We start from the raw sequence: 21,741 nt of genomic DNA on the forward strand, positions 1-21,741 counted from the left end.
TAAAAACGTTTCCCTCTGACTTAAGTACCCTCACTTTTACTCTCCTTTTCCCTTGGTAGTTCAGCCGTCTTGAAAGTGAGGCATTACTGCACTCAGAGTCCTTTCCACCTGTTCACATTTCTCTGCACATTTGAAGCTCTGGCCAGGTCTTACTCAAAGCTCTAGCACAGAACGCTCCCATTTACCGCCAAGTTCTCAGTTTTCTCTTTGAAGGGGCCCTCCTTTTCCCCATGATCTTTAGAGGCTGCTTCTTGCTTTCCCGTCTTTTTGGAAAATCTGATCCAATCACATGGCTCTTGCTATAACCTGTAAACAAATGACTATCTCCAGGCCAAATCTCTCTGTAAGACAGGTGTACATTCTCAACTGAATTCGGGATAACTTTACCTGGAGGTGCCTCAAATTCAGTACTACCTAGACTGATCTAATTTTCTTCTCCTCTTGCTCAAATATATTCTTCCTGCATATTCTCTCTTAATGAATGGTACTATGTATTGCCTAAGTCAGAAACTTTGGGTTATACCTGACTTATAACCATTTAATCATAGTCTCTTAAGAGCTCCACACATGTTTTTATCAAAAAAATTAGGTGTTTTTCCTTTCCTCCCATAAGAAACTTGGCCACAGTCATACAGCTAAAAAGTGGTGGAATTGGGTGTTAACCAAAGACTAAACCTAAAGCTTATGCTTCCTACAATGCCATGCTACTCTCCAACTCAGATGACATAGTTTTCATTGATGACTGGGGTTTGGTTCTGAAAATAATGATGCACTGACCTGTGCAGTGACTGGTGGTCCAGCAAACAAGGCCTTGTATGCAGAAGCAGCAACTGACAAGGCCCCCTTCACCAGTCCCCCAGCAATGCTGCTCCCATGGTGGTGGTGGTGCCTGCGGAAGAAAACTGAATTATCTCCCCCAAAAGCACAAACCATTACCTTCCTACAAGATAACCTAAGTTCTAATCCTTAAAAGCAAATGAAATTTCCTTGAGAAAAAAAAGTTGTAAAAAAAGAGTAAGCTTTATTATCAATTTTAAAGCTATAAATCTTGGTTTGATGTAGGGCCCAGCTCTACTGCTGCAAGGTATGGGCACTGCAAAAAGCACACCATGCTAATTAGCATGCCAGCTTTCAGTCCCAGCTGAAAATGAATGTGGACAGGACATTGCGGGGTATGGGCAGTGTCTGCTCAATCACCTCAGAGAACCTTCCAAAGGAAATGGGAATGTTTTCTGGACACTAGTTGGGAGGAGCCCACCCTGACAATGCTCCGAGAGGACTGGGAGCAGAGGGGCAGGTGTGTCTAGTTACTAAGATGCACAGTGGGCCTGCCCTTCCTGCCTTCTCCTCTGGTGCTAAGGGTGAGTTGTATTGAGGACCCTCTTTCTGGTATGGAATGTGACACTTTTGAACATCAATTTTAACCCTCTGTTCAGTGCTGCTTACAAGTTCTAGAAATAAGAACAAGAAAGAATGATGGCCGCCTTCTCTGCTCTGTGGACTGGCACATGCTCCGAGAAGGCTTGTTTAAGCAGAAGCAATACTAGGATATCCACCTGCTTCTGAAGAAGAGGCTGCACAAGGTCATTACCTTGAGTGGTCATAGCTCTTCTGTCTGCTGTTTACAAGTCCTGATGAGCCTCTGGGCTCTAAAAGCAAAAGAGCTATTGGTTAGATGCAGCATCCATAGTGCCTGTTGTTTCCTATCAGAGCAAGGCTATTATTGAGGCAGGTGGCAATCTCATCACAGTGTTTAAGGGCTTTTTTTCTTCTTTTAATATTTGGGAAAATTTCCAGGTGGCTTAAGGGATAAGGAGAAACTGTCCAGAATGCATTGCAAGGTGACCGTTTATTAAAATCAGAAAAAGTAATTCTTTAACCCTATCATGTTAGTTTATTAGTTCTTAACTACTTTTAGGTTTTGTTTTTTAAGGGAGTAGGAAGTGACTTTTGAAGGTCTCCTCAGAACTTCAAGGTGCTATTTCCCTTATTTTGAAGATAAGGAAACAGACCTGCAGGTGTTACCAGTAAACCTGCCAAACCGCTGAAAGGTCATACAGCGGGGACACATGGAGCTGGGGCTGGAACCTAGACTGGTTGGGCTCTACAGCCTGTGTTCTTTCAAGTACAGCACACTGCCGACCTCTATGCGGTCTCATTTAACAAATATTAAGCTGGACAATAGGAAAGGGAGGCACACAGAAAGAGTGAACGGCAAATTTCTAAAAACTGCCAAGAATCACAAAGACTGAGTGCCTTTTTATACTTGATTTCCCTTAGAAAAAAAAAAAATAAAGCTTAGGCGGGTCATTACCTCCTCTGATCTGATCAGGGACTGAAGAAACTTCTGGTATGGTAACTGGTAAATCCACTCCTGGGGAGCCATGATGCTGTGCACAAGGAGGGCTCCTTCAGAAAGACACAACATTGAAAGGAAGTTGAAAAGGCACATGTGGTAACGGTGGGGAAACAGTGCCAAATTCTCTACAGAAGCTTCACATTTCTGATCTGGATCACATATCTGAATTTAGGGATCAGGTGAGAAGGGCTCCTTCTCCTTCTGGTTTTCCTCTTCAGACACAGTCAAGCTAGAAAGACTGGCTTCAGTTTAATCACTTCCCCCTGTACCAGCTGGTGCTGATAAAGGACATGTCTAGCTCCCTGGGAGAATGATATAAATTATAGTCCAGGCTCTATCATTTCCCGTCCTATGAGAGAGCCAATGACACAGGTGGAACCCAGTAGAGAATTAAACTAACTTCTCTCTGGTTTCATACTATACTCTTTCCTTAATAAAGTTCCTAATTATACTCTGTTGGGTTAATATGAGGATTAGTTTCTGCTGCCTTTGCCCATGAGTCAATAGAGCAGGGAGAGAAGGTCCAGGGATGTTTGTGTTTAAAAACTGGCTCTCAATGATCAAAACATAAGTAGACAGATGATACTCAGATAGTTAAGGTTAACTAAAACAGGTATTTCTTTGAATCCAGAATCCACAAATACTGTGAAGTACAACTTTTATTCATCTAAATTCAGACTTTACTATGGGAAATAGTCTCTTCACATGCACACATACGCACATGGCGCCCCCCCCCTCCCCCAAACAGGTTTGAGATCAAGTTAATTCCTCTCTCTTTATTCCACCTTTGAAGAACAGCCCCGCTGAGGTGGGTGTGGATGGTACCTGGGCAGCCGTGGTGGAGGGCCCACCACCTCTGGGGTGAGGGGCACTGTATCCAGAGTCTGTGAGGTCATGAGGATGTCATTGATGCTGTACCCCTGCGGCTGGTTCTCCCCTCCAGAGGGTGTTTCCCCAGCCTCAACTGGTTCCTGCCCAGCCTCAATCCCAGGCTCGCCTTCAGCCCCTCGCTCCAGGCCTGGCTGTGAGAGGGCAGAGCTGTACATGGAGTCCCCCAGGGGGCGGCTGGTATCAAAGCATTCAGGCAGGATGATGATGTAATCCTCTGAAGAAGTAGAGGACTGACTCTGAACTTCATCTTTGAGCTCATCCTCCTCATCCTCTTCTTCCTCCTCCACAATAGCTTCTTCCTCAGAAATATGGACCATCTCCTCTCTCTCATCTCCAAGTGGTCCCTCTTCATGTGAGGCAAATTTCACTGAAGGATGAAAACAACCAAATTTAAGGCATAAGCTAAGAGCAGCCCCTGGAACTACCCTTTCCTGGCAAAGCCTGTGGGTCATGAGCTACAGTTATAAAAGCCAGAGGAGAGGGATGAGCCAAGGGGAGGGTTGTTGCTGGAACCATACCATGGCCATGTTCTAAGTCTGAAGCCTAAGCAAAGCTGAATAAAACTGAAGCTCACAAAAACAAGGTAGGCAGGAATACCCAGAACTCAGCTCTATTTTTTTTACTAATTTTTTTACAGAGGAAGGGAGAGAGGAATAGAGAGCTAGAAACATCCGATGAGAGAGAAACATCAATCAGCTGCCTCCTGCACACCCCCCACTGGAGGTGCTTGTGGTACGGTGCAAAGGCAACCAAGGTACATGCCTTTTACCGGAATCGAACCTGGGACCCCTCAGTCCACAGACCGACACTCTATCCACTGAGCTAAACCAGTTTCGGCAGCTCTATGATTCTTTTTTTTTTTTTTTTTTAAATATATTTTATTGATTTTGTACAGAGAGGAAGGGAGAGGGATAGAGTTAGAAACATCGATGAGCGAGAAATATTGATCAGCTGCCTCCTGCACAGCCCCCACTGGGGATGTGCCCACAATCAAGATATATGCCCTTGACCGGAATCGAACCTGGGACCCTTCAGTCCGCAGGCTGATGCTCTACCCACTGAGCCAAACCTGTTTCAGCAGCTCTATGATTCTTAAAACTAGGAGGCCCCATCCCTTTTCCTTTTCATGTAATGTTTAATATACTGAGACCGGTCAAAGCAAAATTGATATGCCGGTTTTCAGTGCTATAAAAAGAGAAAAAGTTAGGTGGTGAGTGTTGTAGGACTATGTGCCTACTTTCCTCCTCCTTTTTGAAGAGTAATGAGTAGTCATGGTAGAAAATTGGCAAAACCTGGTAAGAAAAAAAAAAAAAAAAAAAAGAGTACCTATAATCCTAGAGATAACTACTGTAAACATTTTTTTTTTTTTTTTGTAACTTTAGGAAGGGAGAGGGAGAGAGAGAAAAACATGAATGTGAGAGTAAGACACCAGTTGGTTACCTCTTGCACATCCTTTACCAGAATCAAGCCTGAAACCCAGGCATGTGCCCTGACTGGGAATTGAACTGGCAACCTTTCTATGCATGGAACAATGCCCAACCACCGGAACCACCACTGGCTAAGGCACTACAGTGAACATTTTGATGGTAAGTTCTTCCAGATTTTTAAGTTTAGGCATTTATGCACAAGTTTGTGTGTGTATTTTAAACAAAAGTAAAACAAATAACACTTAAAAGTTATAGGTCAAATTTCCTAATAATAAACGAGATTTTCCCATGTTATTTTGATGCACTAGAATTTGAATTTTTGGATAGTTCTTGAAATATGTGATAGGTGTAAGGAGATCTCTTCCCTATGCCTATCAATATGCAGCACTAAAAACTGAAACCATTTCCCCTAAGAACAGGAACGAGACAGGGAGCCCATCTCACACTCCTGTTTGACATAGTACTAGAAGTACTAGCCATAGAGATCAGACAAGAAGAAACAAAAGGCATCCAAATTGGAAAAGATGAAATATGCAGTACTGGTTCTACCTATCTGATATCTAGAAATTTCTGTTATCGAGAAACTTAATATAGAAGAATTTGAACTGGAGAAACTTAGTTCGGCACTCCTGCTTCCGCCCACTATTTCCGGGACTGCTGCCCTTGGAGAAAGAGACAATTCAGCTGCCAAATGGGGGTTTCTGCTAGGGAGCTTTGTCAGCTTACAGGAAGATTCCTTCCTGCAGAATCCAGGCAGCACAACTAGCTGCTGTTCCTCTGTGGCGTGCATCTGTAATTCTGCCCTGGGAAAGTATAGAAATGAGTTAGGGTGGCTGCTTTGCTCCTGAAGCTAATTAAAAAGGCCAGGTACACTATGCAGAATCGAAAGAAACAGGATCCGAATTCTAACAAAGATCACCTTGCCTCCATTCTCAGTGAAGGAGAGCACTTTCTACCTATTCAGGTCTGACAATCACAACTCAGACAACACCCTCCTGTGTGGGGGAATTCAGGACACTCACTGTGCAGAGACTTCTGCCTGCAAGGTGGGTTGTGATCTGGGGCAGCATCCAAGGTAAGGGATCGGATTACAGTCTCACACACGAACTGGGTCCCACTCAGATCATCTTCTGCCTCCTCCACTGAAGTAACATTCTCAGCCCTCCTCTTTACCGATGCTGTGGAATCTGAAAGACAAGAACCTTGTCTACATTTGGTGTTTAAGTGCAAAGAACCTTTCTCCAGTCATGTGCCCATACTACACCAAAGAATGGATGCTATCTACGCCATGGCAGCGTGAGGAGATGCTACAGAAAAACCACTTATAAGCTAAGGTAGGATTAGCTGGGAGAAGGGGGTATCTATAAAAATGGTGTGGTATAAAAGGGGAGGATGGAAATACTTTACAAATATTTAACATCTTACCAGAGAGAGTTTTAAGTCCCGCCCCTTCACTTTCTTCCTGTATCTGCCCCAAGCCTGGCTTCTCTATTAAAGGGCTGTCATGTGGCAGAGGAGACATGCAGGGAGTCATATCTGGAAAAGGAAGACAGGAGAACCATCAACCAAGAAAAAGCATCACATTATCAACAGTCAGTGTTCAGAAGCAGCAGCTCATTGGCTTCTTGCTGCCTACAGGGCTAATATAAACTCAGGTATGCTACAAGACCTGTTGTAAGGAATTTCTCTAGACCATTAGGTATAGTGTCTCAGGCAGATGAAGCAATGCAGGAAGGATCATAAGCAGTTGTCTGGTCCAGAAGGCAATTTCAAAGACAGAACCATGAATATAAAGGAACAAAGGGACACCAACAGCCGAAACCGGTTTGGCTCAGTGGATAGAGCGTCTGTCTGCGGACTCAAAGGTCCCGGGTTCGATTCCAGTCAGGGGCATGTGCATCGGTTACGGGCATGTTCCCGGTGGGGGGTGTGCAGGAGGCGGCTGGTCGATGTGTCTCTCTTGTCAATGTTTCTAACTCTCTATCTCTCTCCCTTCCTCTCTGTGAAAAATCAATAAAATATATTAAAAAAAAAAAAAAAAAAAAAAAAAAGACACAAACATCTAGAGAAAAATGGAGATGAGGTCCCTTTATGGTGGGGAGGCCTTCTACAAACTCTTTACCTAGCTTCCTTTATGCCTGTTAATGAAATGAGGTGGATTTTATGAGTCTTACCCACAGGGGTGTTGTGGGGCACTCTCTCCAACTCTTGGACAATGTTTATATCCAACAGCTCAAAGGACAGCAGATCCTGGGGGGAAATACAATGTTAGGCCGTACACACTGGAGTAATGTTTTGTCTTCACAGGATTTGCAAGGCCATTGAGCTCCACATCATCCTAGATGGAACTCTGTTCAAACTCATGCCCCTTAGCCAAGTGAAAACAAGGAAGAAGAGTTAAATGGAAACTAGACATTCAAATAACCAAGGGGTAGAAGAGAGAGAAAATGCAGTGGGGATGAGGGAGCACCCATATGAAGAGGCAACTAAAGGGAAGTTGTGGTAAAGCACAAGACTGAGTTCCCAATTCAAAAAGCAAGCGTTTAGTTTAGAAACTCGCTTCTATAGATCTTGCCATTCAGTGCTTCCGACTGAATCATGGTGGGCATCTCTCTCACTTTCTGGGCACCACCTTTGGCTATACCACCTTCTCTTCAAGTTAAGAGCTCTTTCCCCAGTGCTTCCTGTCCCTTGCCCCTCAAAGCGCTCAATCTTCCACCTGGGCAGTTAAAAGGTCCACAGATGGGATGTAGAGCTCCCTCTCGCTGGCAACACTTTTTCTCTTCTGTGGGAGGTGGGCTCCTGTCCCTTCTGTGTGTTCAGTTGCCCCAAGCTGAATTTCTTCTTTAGCCAGAAGAAAAGTTTCCTACAGAGAAAAACCATTGGGACACATTTTAGGCCTTTCAACAGGACTCAACAAGGCAAGCTGACGAACACCGCAGCACCTTATAGAAACGTTGCAAAAATAGTAGAGAGTTCACTTATTACCCCCTTTACCTAGCTCCTATAACGACAACAACTTAGGTTAACCATAGTAACAACCGTCAAAACCAGGACATTAACATTGGGTGACTAAATTTCAACAGTAAACACTCTATAAAGTACCCGTAAATACAGGGAAATTGCCTAAAAAAATTGCACCAAGTAACAACTACGGCAAGACTTCATTAGTGTTTAGGGGACACACACAAGGGACATCCAGGAGAGATGAATGTTAAGGGGCAAAGCCATCAGTCCAGCAGCTCCACAGGCCAGCCGGGCAGTCCTACTTCCCCTATTGTAGCAGAGAGACTGGCAATGCATCATTACGAAGTCACAGAAACAGCGAGGAGCACCTGCACCAGATCCTAAGGATTCACAAACAAAGGCCCCCGCGTACTATGCCCAATATAAGCGTATATATGCCCAATATCACTTCAAATCACTTGTTTTGGGGGGGATAGGGAAAAGACCACCTTTCCAGATTTCTGAAAGAACAAGCTATGAGTGGGCACTGTTAGCTGGTCACCTCTTCCAGTGCTCACCTCTTGCTGGCAGATGAGATCATCAGTTGTGCTTGAGTTAATCATGCCCTTTTCAATACTACCAGAGCTTTCTGTGGAGCAGAGAGGATCTACTATGATACTGCACCAGACCCGAGGTCCAAACTGCTGGCCTTTGTGGGAAAGCCGCCAGTGGGAAGTGTATGTTCCCTCCAAGGCTGGGGCAATGAACTCCACAGACACAATTCCCACGTGGCCAGCCTTGAGGCAGGGGACTAAAACATCCTTCTTTTCCGTCGAAGCCATAGTTAGGTTTCCCCACATGAACTTGAGCTGAAATGAACAGTGACGAGAGAAAGAAAGCTTGTTAGCTGAGCACTGTCACTTCAAATCACTTCATCTTCACATTTTTGAGGGGGAAAAATACCTTTGTATCTGCACTCCACTTTACATTTCCTGTATTTTTCATCCTCCAGTGTTTGATAAACTTGGTTCCTGGCTGAAGGTGAGTCCCATCAGGCAAATTCTCATCCACAAACGCTGCACTGAGGGTTGGCATCACTGGGGCACAGGGCTGCAGAGGGAGCCTGGAGAAACATTCAGGGAGTCACCTGCTGCTGTGTTGGCTTCTGAATGTCCAACACTGCAGCGTGAGGCTCTGACTCTTGAGGATGCACTAATGCATTTGCCTTATAAGTAATACTAATAACATTCTTTAACTATCAGAAGACAAATCTGACGCCGGAACAAAAAAGCTATGATGAGGATCTGTAAATAAAACAACTGAAGAGTCAGACTTAAAATATCTGCTCTTTTTGCTTCAAATCCAGACTTTCTCCAGTGAAAAGAGTTCACACCACCAGTTCTGAACCTCACTGGTTTCTATCTTTCTGAAGAAGGCAACAAAGGAAATGTCAAAAATAACTACCAGACCACCCTTTTTAGAAATGTTCGGATCAGAGAATGGGAAACTTAAGAGTGTGGCTGTTAGGAGCTACAATAAATATGAGAGATGTTGGTTGGCTGAAGAACTAGCCTTAGAGGGCTGACCTCAAGACCCGGCTCCCGCCCTGCCCTGGCTTACATCAGGGTGTTAGACTGGGGGAGGCCCTCAGGTCGGCCCAAGGGACACTTGGGGCTCTGGAGTCCATGGATGGAATTCCACAGATGAATCTTCCTGCGGAGTTTAAGCTGCTTTTTAAGTTCCTTGACCTCTGCTTTACGCTGTTTCTTCTCAGCTCGCAACCTCTGCTTTTCTGCTTTAAGAAAATTCTTGTCAACCTGCTTCTGGAGCCTGTGGGACAATAAATGATAAGTCTTAAAAACGAACCTCACACCCTAGCTGGTTTGGCTCAGTGGATAAGAATGTCGGCCTGTGGACTGAAGGGTCCCAGGTTCGATTCCAGCCAAGGGCACATGCCTCGGTTGTGGACTTGATCCCTAGTAGGCGGTGTGCAGGAGGCAGCCAATCAATGAGTCTCTCTCATCATTGGTGTTTCTATGCTCTATCCTTCTCCCTTCCTCTCTAAAATCAATAAAATATATTTAAAAAAAAAAAACCAAAACAGCCGAAACCGGTTTGACTCAGTGGATAGAGTTGGCCTGTAGACTGAAAGGTCCCAGGTTTGATTCGGGTCAAGGACATGTACCTTAGTGGGCACATCCCCAGTAGGGAGTGTGCAAGAGGCAGCTGATCGATGTTACTCTCTCATCGATGTTTCTAACTCTCTATCCCTTTCCCTTCCTCTCTGTAAAAAATCAATATATTTAAAAAAAACAAAAAAACCCAAACCAAACCAAACAAAAAAAACAACATATCTTGAAGCTAATTGGAGCTACCTGTAGTCTCTATATAAGTGCCAGCTTATAGTTTAGTTTCTTTCTTTAAAAACTAAATTTATTAGGGTCACATTGGTTAATAAAATTAACTTCTTCCTGCAGTTCTCATTTCCATTTCATTAGCTTTGGATAATTGTCTCCATCATGCACATCAACTAGAAATGAGCCAGGAATAAGTAGACTATTTGTGGTTTTGTGATTCACAGTCTGTCATCAGAACCAAGGAGCCAGAACACACACATCCCCTATATAAACAGTTTACCTGGCTTGTTCCAGAGCAGCAGGAAGACGAGGAGTAGAGAACCTCGAGTGAGAGAACGGCTCGGAGGAACCCACAACAGGTCTCCTCAACTTCAGCAGGACATGGTTGGAGTCATGGACATAGGGCCCTGATTCACAATCTTCACAGATGTTGTAGGATGGGCACAAGCTGGAGGGGGGGGTTGGGGGGGGAAAGAATGGCACAGTGGGAAATATATGAAATGGGGACCTATGAGACCAAACTTCCATATTTGCTCTATTACCTGCTAGGTAGTAACCTGAGCATGCCACCCACCCAACCATGCCATGTACTAAATTTCCTCATTAATAAAATGAGGACAGAAACAATTAACTTATATCTGTTTCAAAGGATAATCTATGGGAGGAAGCAAGATATGGAAGTATTTAGAACAACAGGGAGACAATTTTTGGTTATGTAATTTTTTTGGGGGGGCGGACATAATTTTGTGCTGCTCTGTTAATTCAAATGTATATCTGAACACATCAATCTGAATAGTTATTCAAATCGTTATTTTTTTCTTGTGGGTGAAGAATAGCTTGCTTCCAATCAGAGCTGCTATATATGATACTCGGAGATAGAGCACATCTAATTTCCCATTGTTTACCCAGAATGCCAGAAAGACCTGCTTTCAGGTCGACTAATAGCTGTCATTCCCAAGTTACTGCTTACCTGCACTGGTAGCGCACACCAAAAATCCTCCTTTGACAGCTGCTACAAGAAATATGCCAATTGAACTGGTTTTCTGGCAAAAACAGTGTTTCCTCTGAAATAGGCATTGAGACTTCTGAGGGACAGGAGCCCAAGGATGGGTTCTGGAGGACAAGCTTCTCATGTAACTTCTGTTCAAGTTTCTCAACAGTTTCTTTAACCACTTGCTCTCTGAACTATAACACAGAGCAGAAGATGGGAGGGGGGAACCCCTCAGTTCCAATATTGGGAAAAGGCATGAAGATATTAAACAGTTCTATATAATAAAGAGGTAATATGCAAATTGACCCTCACACCCTCACAAGATGGCTGCCTATGACCAAGCTGGCAAGGGTGTTAGTGAGGGACCACCAAATAATTGAACCAAAGAAAGCTGCATGGGGCAACCAGGCCGACAGGGGCAGTTAGGAGCGACCAGGCTGGCAGGGAGGGGGCAGTTGGGAGCCTCCTGGCTGGCAGTAGAGGGCAGTTAGGGTCGACCAGGCAGGCAGGTGAGCAATGAATCAGCAGTCCAGTATTGAGAGAGGGATGTCCAACTGCTGGGGATCGGGCCTAAACTGGCAGTCGGACATCCTGAGGGGTCCCGATTGGAGGGTGCAGGCTGGGCTGAGGGGAACTCCACCTTGTGCATGAATTTCATACAATGGACCTCTAGTCCTATCTAATAAAAGGATAATATGCAAATTAACCATCCGTCAGATATGTCAGCACCCACAGCCACAAGATGGTGGCGCCCAGTCCTCTCAGCCCCACCGGAGTCCCCCAATCCTGGGGGGTCGGGGAGGGGAAGAGGGGGGTGGCCACTGACAGTGGGCAGCGTGAGCAGCCTGGCGGAATGATTGCTTCATCACTGCAGCCACGAGGCAAGCGTTCTGTGCCTGGTTGTGGATGGGCCTCTGGGTCGCAGAGAGCCTCTGGGCAGCGGGTGAGGGGCGGCCAAGCCCGGTAGAGCTACTGGTGCACAGATTCATGCACAGGGCTACTAGTATAATCTAAGCAGCTAATATCTACTGAACGAATGAACAGAAACATAGAAAAGGTCTATTTCTCCTATAGCTAAAATGGTTCAAAAAATCAAAATCAAAAAACCTTTTGATTAATATATTTCCAACTTCTTCTTTCTCTAGCATAGAGATTTGTTTCTTTCTAGTACATCCTTAGAACTACATACCCTCTTTTTCTGTTAAATCACTGCAAAAGTGGAGAGCTTTCTTTACTGGAACTGCTCTAGTTTGGAAATTATTAGCTACCAGAGGCAGCAGCCATCTGAGTGCAGCTTTCTCTTTCTTCCACATTCCACACATTGCTGCTAAGACCCAAGGCACAGAGAACACTCACTGTCTCCAGGTAGCTTGTGAACCAGTCGGGGGGCCTGTCTTGACGCTGGTCTGCATCAGATGGAGCAAGCGGAAACTGCTGCAAGAAAACACAATCCAAGATCTTGCAGGTTACTTTTTATTTCTATTTAAAATAAATTTCCTGAAATGTATTATTTTGAGTTTTTTGTCAAAATATGTGGGTAAGAAAAAACAACAACAACAAAAAAACACACAATATGAAGAAATAAAAAAGGAAAACAAAGTCTGTGTTATCCTATTTGCCCCCCCCCTCCCCCCCCCGGAAGTTCCACTGTTACCAGTTTTAAAAAGTCAGACTGACATGGTCACCATAACTCCCAATCTTTCTGGAGCTCAAATTTCATTACACCAGAGAATGAAACTGTAGGGACAGGTCCAATCCCTTCATACCTGTGCTGCAGGTTCCTCTGGAGTCTTCATGTCCGATGCCAAGGCTCTCATCAGTGAAGAATAATGTGCCAGTGGCTTTTTCCCTGTCCTCGAAACTGGCTGTTTTTCTGCTGCAACTGGGGGTGGAGCTTCATCAACAACACGGTAGCCTTCATGGACTTGCATCTGAAGTTGGTTTCCCTGCTTAACTGCCATCTGAGAGCATATGTCATGAAATAAAAACATCGTGATTCTCCTTTCCCAAAGGAAAATTCAGAGACATTCAAACAGAAGAGGTGTGGCCGAAACCGGTTTGGCTCAATGGATAGAGCGTCGGCTTGGGGACTGAAGGGTCCCGGGTTCGATTCCGGTCAAGGGCATGTACCTTGGTTGCGGGCATATCTCCAGTAGGAGGTGTACAAGAGGCAGCTGATCGATGACTCTCTCTCATCGATGTTTCTAACTCTGTATCTCTCTCCCTTTCTCTCTGTACAAAATCAATAAAATATATTTAAAAAAAAAAAACAACAAAAAACCAGAAGAGGTGTGGTGAATTGTGCTGGAAAATGTTCATTTAATGAAATCAAAGGACATACATGTCAGCCTGCTGTTTCTTTGTCAAGAATGTTAACTAGGAATGGCTTTGTTATTAAAAACACAGAAGTAGGTTTTCAGTGCAGCACTTTATCAGATGTTTTCATTAACTGGGTTACCACTTTTCTGTTTAATTGGTTTTTATGTAAGTCTTCACATTTATGGATTTTCATCTCAACTTTTCAAAACAGTCAGTCCCACACTACCAGAATTGAGAGCAACTTAGCTATGTCCTATAGTTATTTATCTTCCCACTAAGAATAGTATTTTGGAAAGCATGTTTATGTGGTCACCTTTTAAGAAGACCGTCCTATTTTGGAAAAAAACGACTTCAAGGAGCATTTGAGGTTCCAGGAAGGTATTCCAATGTCCAAGAGATTAAGAAACAAGTCCATGGGGTTTTAACTTCTCCCACTTGTCACCCAGTGACAAGCTATGTATTTTACACATAAGACCTTTCAATATTTCATTTTAATAGACCATTCTATGGTCAATAAGTTTCAAAGATATTATTTAAATCAGAGATCAGCAAACTTTTTAAAGGGCCACATAATAAGTATTTCAGGCTTATAGGCCATGTTCAGTTTCTGTCACAACTACTCAAATCTGTTACAAAACAAAAGCAGCCACAGACAATAGTGAATGGGCATGGCTGTGTTCCAACAAAACTTCATAAAAACATATAGCCAGCCCACTAGGTACAGTTTGTCAACTCCTCCTAGTTTAGAGCATAAATCAAGAAGCTTTTAGTAAAAGGTGTGGTAGAGCCCATAGATAAAATTGCTCAAGGAAACGTGTCTAAATATAAACACGACATCTTAAGTATTAAGTAGTATTATCATATACCAGAGGCCCAGTGCACGGAATTTGTGCACAGGTAAGGTCCCTAGCCCTGGCCATGATCAAGGCTGATCTGTGGGGCACCTGGGGGGCCCCTCCCGCTGGCATCCACCTTGGCTGCCCTGGGGGCAGCTCCTGCATTGAGTGTCTGCCCCCTTGTGGTCAGTGTGTGTCAGAGCAAATGGTTTTTCTGCTATTCAGTCAAGTTGCAAATTAGGCTTTTATTACACAGGAGGTTATACATACATATATACACACATATATGTATTCAGTTTCTTGGCTTATATAGACTACTATAGCTTCTGAGAATAGAGAAAGAGAAAAGCCAGAAAAAGTTGGGTAAGATTGAAGGGGATGGGAGGACAGCAGGCTGAAAAAGCTTAAAAACTGAAAGGAAACAGGAAGACCACATGAAACTAGGGCAGAGGGAAATTATGAAGCATGAAATATTAACAGAGATGGATATCTTAAGAGAATCCAGGGAAAGGCCTGAATATCCAAACCCAAGAAACTAGCTGGTAAGATTTCTGAGTAAAAACCAAGAAAGACATTAGCTAAACTACTGAAACACTTGGCACTAGAACAGCAATTTTGACCAGAAATCAAAAAAGGTAAATCCAACTTTCAATGAAAAAAATCTTGCCTTTCCCTCCCTAGGCTAAAAGTGATTATGGAAAATAATTTAGTCTTAGACTAGAAGTTCATAAAGAACAGTCAAATATTAAAGAATAACCTTAAAGATGGTAATGAAAGGACTGTTGCCACACTTTAAAGAAGTGACCTTGACCTAATTGGTTTGGCTCAGTAGACAGAGCGTTGGCCTGCAGACTGAAGAGTCCCAGGTTCAATTCTGGTCAAGGGCATGTACCTTGGTTGTGGGCATATCCCCAGTAGGGGGTATGTAGGAGGCAGCTGATCGATGTTTCTCTCTCATCAATATATATATATATATTTTTAAACACACACACACATTTAAAGTGACCTTGAGGAATGCTCTGATCCATCACTGACAGACAAGGCATTGTTTGTAACTGGTTGCTTTACACCGTAAATTCTCCCACTTTATACTGCAATATTCTATAGGGAGATCAAGGTGAAGAAGATAAAAAATGGCAACCAGGAAATACATTCCAGAGAGTTCTTTGTATTTTTAAATGCTAGGATGGTGGCACCAAGACTAGTAATAAGATGGAATGATAACTGAAAAAAACCTTTATATTTGGGGCTGCCTTTTGCTGAGTGGTATGCCCCATTCATTATAGTTTCCCTAAAAATAGGTTTTTCTCTATTTATATTCATTAGTTTCTCCCCATGGCCAATAGAATTCAGGTTCAAGTTTTAGTCAATAAACATTTAAAAATATATATATATTTTATTGATTTTTTACAGAGAGGAATGGAGAGAGATAGCCAGAAACGTCGATGAGAGAGAAACATCGACTAGCCGCCTCCTGCACACCCCCCACCGGGGATGTGCCCGCAACCAATGTACATGCCCTTGACCGGAATCGAACCTGGGACCTTTCAGTCTGTAGACCGACGCTCTACCACTGAGCCAAACCGGTTTCGGCTAGTCAATAAACATTTTAAAAATTATTTGAAAATAAGATGCAATAACTATTACCTTAAGTGCTTCTTCATATTCTCCTAAAAGGACAAAAAAATACATATGGTGATATTTCTTCACCAGCCCAAAAGATTCTAAGTACAGCAATCTTACTTTTAAGAATTACAATCCTTACACATGAACAGCTACTATCTTTTTTGCTGACAAACTCTTTTCTCATCACATTGCAAATAGAAGCTATTTGCAGTTTAATTCTCCCCTTTAATTTCCTCTCTGATACAGGAGCCTTCTAGTTACAAAACCTCCACCCAGATCCCTCACACTAGGCTTAATGGAACTCAGGACTCAATGTTGTTCATGAAAAACTATCATTTCAGCTGCTTAAAATAAGTTTTTGGGGGCTAGCCTGGGAACCTAGCCTTCAAATATAACATTATTCCTGTGGCAAAATATACTCCAACCTCTGAACAATCATCTTATAAATAAACTTCTAGAGTACCACTTGTTTGTGAACTGACATTAACATATATACCAAGTCAGAGACAAACATAATACCAGAACAAATTGTATGTGTTGGACTGGGAGGCAGTTCAGATTAGCACCGAAATTTAGGAGATTATCTCCCATGAAAGCTGTCCTAAGGCCCTGCTCTGGCTGAGTGGCTCAGCTGATTGGAGCGTTGTCCCGTACACCAAAAGGTTAAGGATAGATCCACAATCAGAGCACATGCCTAGGTTGAGGGTAGAATTCCAGTCAGGGTACAAATGGGAAGCAACCAATTGATGCTTCTCTCTCTCTCCCTCCCTCCTTCCCTCCCCCTCTCTCTCCCTCCCTCCCTCTCCCTCCCTCCCTCCCTCCCTCCCTCCCTCTCTCTCTCTCTCATAAATCAATAATAAAACAACAACAACAAATCCTGAGGTGAGGATTTTGTTTAAACAAGCTGTCCTTAGGCTCCAACCAAAGGCACCAACCTTTAGATACAAAGATACAAAAAAAACTGCAGTAAAATAAAAATTTGCTATGTAACTAATGACCATGGATAAATGAGTGCAATGTCAATTTACTGTATACCAAAGTCTACTCTAAAATTAATATTGCAACAAGATTCAGTGTATATAGAAATGCATAGGCCAACGAACAGATGAAGGCTTCTGACTCACCTTGACTGTTGATGGATACCTGTAAAAGAACAAAAAAGCAGCAGTGAGTTATAAATCATCAATTGAGCGGTTTACTGGGACCAGCTTCACAGGATAGATGCAAAATCTCAGATTAGGGGTTCAGCTTTTCTAGTACCATGAACTAGTTGTAATTAATAGTTAAGAAATTTTACTGCTTAACTATTTTCCTCTTCTTTATTTCAGATACATTAAGGAGCAGCACAATATAATGGCTAGGAGCCTGGGCTCTGGAGCCAGAGGGTATGGGATGGATCTCTACTACTTCCAAGCTTTTGTGCCTTTGGGTAAGTTTATTAATTAACCTCTCTAAGTCTCAGCTTCCTCATGTAAATAGTGATAATAATGAAGTACCTAATATATAGTATTGCGTTTAGACTGACACATTGTAACCATTCAACAAAGGTTGGCCAGTATTATTATTATTATTATTATTATTATAATAAATGAATTGGCAACTTACGATATATATATATATATATATTTTTTTTTTCTCCGCCTCCCCCCCAACTTACGATATATTTAAATTTAAAATCAGGACATAGTTTTAAAAGTTCTCAAATTTTCTTCTTCAATGTTGCTTCCCCATTTCTCAACTCCATCTCAAATGCCATAAGTCAGCTTAGAACACGAAATTATCAAATACATCTACACCACTACACAAATGAGATAAATAGCATTCTGAATTCTTCAAGCCCCACATAAGTCTTAAAGTAAAATCCCTATTTGGATGCCTGGCAATGGGTACCATAATATACTTTACCTCTTCATTTTCCTCATCCAGGTATTTTATCTGAATAGTGTTCAGATCAAATGAAACTTTTACCTGCAAATGAAATAAACACACTATATGATCAAGATATCAAAAAGGTAGTTAGTAACAGAAACCTAGACCTTATAAAAGGATGGACATATTTCAGAACATAAACATTAAACATTTCCAATGGTTAAAAAACACACCATAAACAAAGTCAAAAGACAAACAATGGACTGGAGAAAATATTTGCAACTCATAAAATAGACAAAGGGTTAACGTCTGCAATACATGAAGAGCATTTGCAAAACTGATAATCATAAGATTAACAATCCAGATAAAAGTGGGCAAAAATGTACAGAAATTTCATAGGAAAAGAAGATATGCCAAAAAAAAAAAAAAAAAATACATGAAAAGATGTTAAGCTTTAATGGTAGTCAGAACAATGCAAATTAGCCCTTGCTGGTTGGGCTCAGTGGAGAGAGAGAGAGCATCAACCTGTGGACTGAAGGGTCCCGAGTTCGATTCCGGTCAAGCGCATATGCCTGAGTTGCGGGTTTGATCCCCAGAAGGGGGTTAGCAGGAGGCAGCCAACCAATGATTCTCTCTCATCACTGATGTTTCTATTTCTTCCTCTCTCTCCCTTCCTCTCTGGAATTAATAAAAATATTTTTTTAAAGAATAAAAGAACAATGGAAATTAAAGCAATGAAATGTCTGTCACCCCAACAGAATGGCAAAAAAAAAATTCAAAGCCATAATGCCCAATATTGTCAAAAATTTAGTGCATTGTAATATATTTATGTGTGGTGCTACAATTGTTTGGCAATGTTCATTAAAAATTAAAATCACATGTCTTGTGACCCATTAATCTCATTTGGAAAACTTTATCCTATAGATCAGTGTATAAGTTATATACAGAGAGCTAGCCCCTATGGTTTGCTTTATAGTGGTTAAAAAACATACAACATCCTTTGACCTTGAGGACATTATGCTAAGTGAAATAAGTCAGACAAAAAAACCCCAATGAGTGATTTCACTTACATGTGGAATATTAAAAATAAAGACACAAATGGACTCAGACACAGAGAACACATTGTGGATGCCAGAGGCAGGGGGTGGAAGGTGGGTGAAATAAGTGAAGGTGGTCAAAAGGTACAAACTTACAGTTAAAAATGTTGTAACTATGTATGGTGATAGATATTAACTAGACTTATTGTTGGTATCCTATATAATAAAAGCCTAATATGCTAAGTGTTTGACTGCTCATTCGACTGGTCCACCAGTTACTATGACCCGCACTGACCACCAGGGGGCAGAAGCTGCTGGGGTCCCACCAATCAGGACTGGGCACTGGCCAGACACAACCTGGAACCCTCCTGCAGTCCCTCCCTGACCCCTATCGTGCACTGTTGGGGTCCCTTGGCCTGGCCTGTGCCTTCTCGCAATCCAAGACCCCTTGGTGTACAAATCTATGCACTGGACCTCCAGTATATAAATATACTCATATTGTACACCTGACACTAATATAAAATGCCAATTACATTTCAATGAAAAAAAACTACTATAATCTTTCAATAAGGAATGGTTAAGATATAATAATACACCAATACAAATAATGTGGACAATTTGTAATTCAAAAAAAAAAAAAAAAGCATTAACAAAAATAAACAAATTTAAACAAATTTTCTTATCTAGTTTGAAAACTATGTTTAAAATATACTTTTGGCCCTAAGTGGTCTGGCTCAATGGATAGAGCACTGGCCTGCGGACTGAAAGGTCTCAGGTTTAATTCCCGTCAAGGGCATGCACTTGGTTTCGGGCACATCCCCAGTAGGAGGTATGCAAGAGGCAGCTGATTGATGCTTCTCTCCCATCAGCGTTTCTAACTCTCTATCCCTCTCCCTCTCTGTAAAAAAAAAAATAAATAAAATATATTTAAAAATAAATAAATAAAATATACTTTTGGTTAATAAAAGCAAGCTGCATACTGTAATGTTTATAGTAGGATCCTAATATGATATCTGTATGAACATGGCTGTTAATGTTGATTACCCTAGAGAGGTGAGAAATTAACTTTTTCTTTATATATGTTTGGACTGTCTCACTTCTGCCTCCTGCACACCCCCTACTGGGGATGTGCCTGCAACCAAGGTACATACCCTTGACTGGAATCGAACCTGAGACCCTTGAGTCCACAGGCCAATGCTCTATCCACTGAACCAAACCGGTTAGGCTCACATATTACACTTTTGTGATTTAACATTTACAATAAAGGAAAAAGGCAAGTTGTCAACTCATTTAACTACTAGGAAAAAAAGATTAACTATGTTTGATTTTCAGATTACTTGACAAATAAGAATCCAACTTTCCACGTAACCATTTGTCTGGGACAGTATAAAAGAAATTATGTGTAGAAAGACAGAAGACTAGATCAGACCATATTTTGTGGTCTCTCTACCATTTACTTTCCTTTTTAGTTGCCATAACACATAATCAATTACGAGGTTTTTACTAACTAGGTAAAAGTAGGTTTTTACCAAAGTGTTGGTTAGATAAACAGTTATACAGGAAGTAAAACATTCACTACTGCAAACAAAGCAAGAGTACAAAGGGCAAACCAAGAGGAGGAAAAGCATTAACAAAAATAAACAAATTTAAAAAAAGAAATAAAAAAGAAATATATGAGATTCTGTCTAAGCACCGGTAGTTTTTTCCTGCTTAACTATGAGATAAACTCTGACCTAGCAATCAATCAATTCTTGTAAAATATATTATACCCTTAATGGTTCACAAACCACAGTTAACATATTTGCTCTCACGCAAGAGAACATTCCTCTGGGGCCTGGTTAGGGTGGGGCCCACACCAATTCATTCCTCAGACTGTTTCTAAAATTAATAGGTTTTCTAAGTCCTATCTCACTTAAAAAAACAAACAACAACATTCGCCTTTCTAAACTCTTCAAAAGAAATTTATTTATTTGTTCCCTTTACTAAGGCACATCTCCTATATGAATACTGAACCTTTGTCAAAAATAATTTTCCAAAAGGCTCAGAAATGGTAAATATGACAGACTCTGCAGCTATGAAACACTGCTAAAAATAGCTACCTCTGTGGGGAGGGAAATCTATGGTTCAAGGAGAGAGAAACAAAATAAAATTAACGCTCACCATAGCTTCGACATCAGCCCAAGTTGTATTTTCTGGATCGGAAACCAGAAAGCTTTGAGTTTCATTTTTAAAACTCACATTTAAAGTAACCTGCGGTTCCATGCTGTGGTGCTAGAGTTGAGAGAAGAGGGGAAACATTAGAAAGAGTGCAAATTGCATAAACATATTTCAACAAATGCTTATGAGGATTTAATATAGGCTGGGCTAGGCTAGGAGAACACAGCAGTGAATGAAAAGACGTCTGCTCTTCTGCTACTTACAATGTAGTGGGTGGTTTAAAACAAATCTGAAGGTTAAATGTTTGCTGAGAGAATGTAAATTTTGGCCACATCTACATAAATTATCTAATAAAATCCTTTAGAATTTTCTGGAACTTCACAGTGATTGGTTAATCCCTGGCCAGTGTGGCTCATTTGGTGGAGCGTGTCACCCCCTTGGAACAAAAGGCTGTTGTTGGATTCCCAGTCAGGGCACATGCCAAGATTTCGGGTTCAGTTGGGGTGCTACAGGAGGCAATGGCACAATGTTTCTCTTCCTCTCCTCTCCTCTCTCTCTAAAAATATCAATAAAAACATATAATGATTAGTTAACTAAACAGATACCTATTATCTTCTAATATCAAGATAAGTAAATTGGATTAGGTCCCTACTGCCAGGGAATTTATATATTTTCTAGAGGTCCAGTGCATGACATTTGTACACTTGGGGTGGGGGAGGGGTGTCCCTCAGCCTAAGCCGCAGCGGGACATCCTTAGGGCTGCTGTGAAGGTGGAGCTGTGACAGGTCCCACTGCGGTGGCGCTCTCCAGCCGTCAGCCCAGCTTGTGGCTGAGCAGCGCTCCCCCTGTGGGAGTGCACTGACCACCAGGGGACAGCTCCCGCATTGAGAATCGGCCCCCTGGTGGTCAGTGCACGTCATAGAGAC

The 21,741-nt window shown here is 42.1% G+C and overlaps 1 protein-coding gene across 6 annotated transcripts in view; it reads right to left on the minus strand.

Moving 5' to 3' along the window:
- Window positions 1-21,741, minus strand: part of NBR1 (NBR1 autophagy cargo receptor) — a 30,035-nt gene that overhangs the window by 3,562 nt on the left and 4,732 nt on the right. For 2 of the 6 annotated variants that reach the window (XM_084864049.1, XM_084864048.1), the window contains exons 2-20: window positions 20,819-20,929; window positions 17,658-17,720; window positions 16,877-16,895; window positions 15,774-15,796; window positions 12,738-12,932; window positions 12,328-12,405; window positions 10,951-11,165; window positions 10,261-10,428; window positions 9,244-9,453; window positions 8,587-8,746; window positions 8,202-8,492; window positions 7,397-7,543; window positions 6,852-6,927; window positions 6,103-6,213; window positions 5,700-5,864; window positions 3,185-3,617; window positions 2,315-2,409; window positions 1,592-1,649; window positions 778-889 (exon numbers count right to left, since the gene is read on the minus strand). In XM_084864049.1, coding sequence (XP_084720175.1) covers window positions 778-889; window positions 1,592-1,649; window positions 2,315-2,409; window positions 3,185-3,617; window positions 5,700-5,864; window positions 6,103-6,213; window positions 6,852-6,927; window positions 7,397-7,543; window positions 8,202-8,492; window positions 8,587-8,746; window positions 9,244-9,453; window positions 10,261-10,428; window positions 10,951-11,165; window positions 12,328-12,405; window positions 12,738-12,932; window positions 15,774-15,796; window positions 16,877-16,895; window positions 17,658-17,720; window positions 20,819-20,920 — 2,721 coding nt within the window. In that variant the 5' untranslated portion in view covers window positions 20,921-20,929. Of the gene's footprint in view, window positions 1-777; window positions 890-1,590; window positions 1,650-2,314; window positions 2,410-3,184; window positions 3,618-5,403; window positions 5,481-5,695; window positions 5,865-6,102; window positions 6,214-6,851; window positions 6,928-7,396; window positions 7,544-8,201; window positions 8,493-8,586; window positions 8,747-9,243; window positions 9,454-10,260; window positions 10,429-10,950; window positions 11,166-12,327; window positions 12,406-12,737; window positions 12,933-15,773; window positions 15,797-16,876; window positions 16,896-17,657; window positions 17,721-20,818; window positions 20,930-21,741 lie in introns of all 6 variants that reach the window. The other 4 variants (XM_084864053.1, XM_084864051.1, XM_084864050.1 and 1 more) reach the window with 4 other exon arrangements.

The sequence above is a fragment of the Pipistrellus hanaki genome (assembly GCF_964339955.1).
Source record: "Pipistrellus hanaki genome assembly, chromosome: 16".
In the NCBI taxonomy this organism is placed as follows: domain Eukaryota; kingdom Metazoa; phylum Chordata; class Mammalia; order Chiroptera; family Vespertilionidae; genus Pipistrellus; species Pipistrellus hanaki.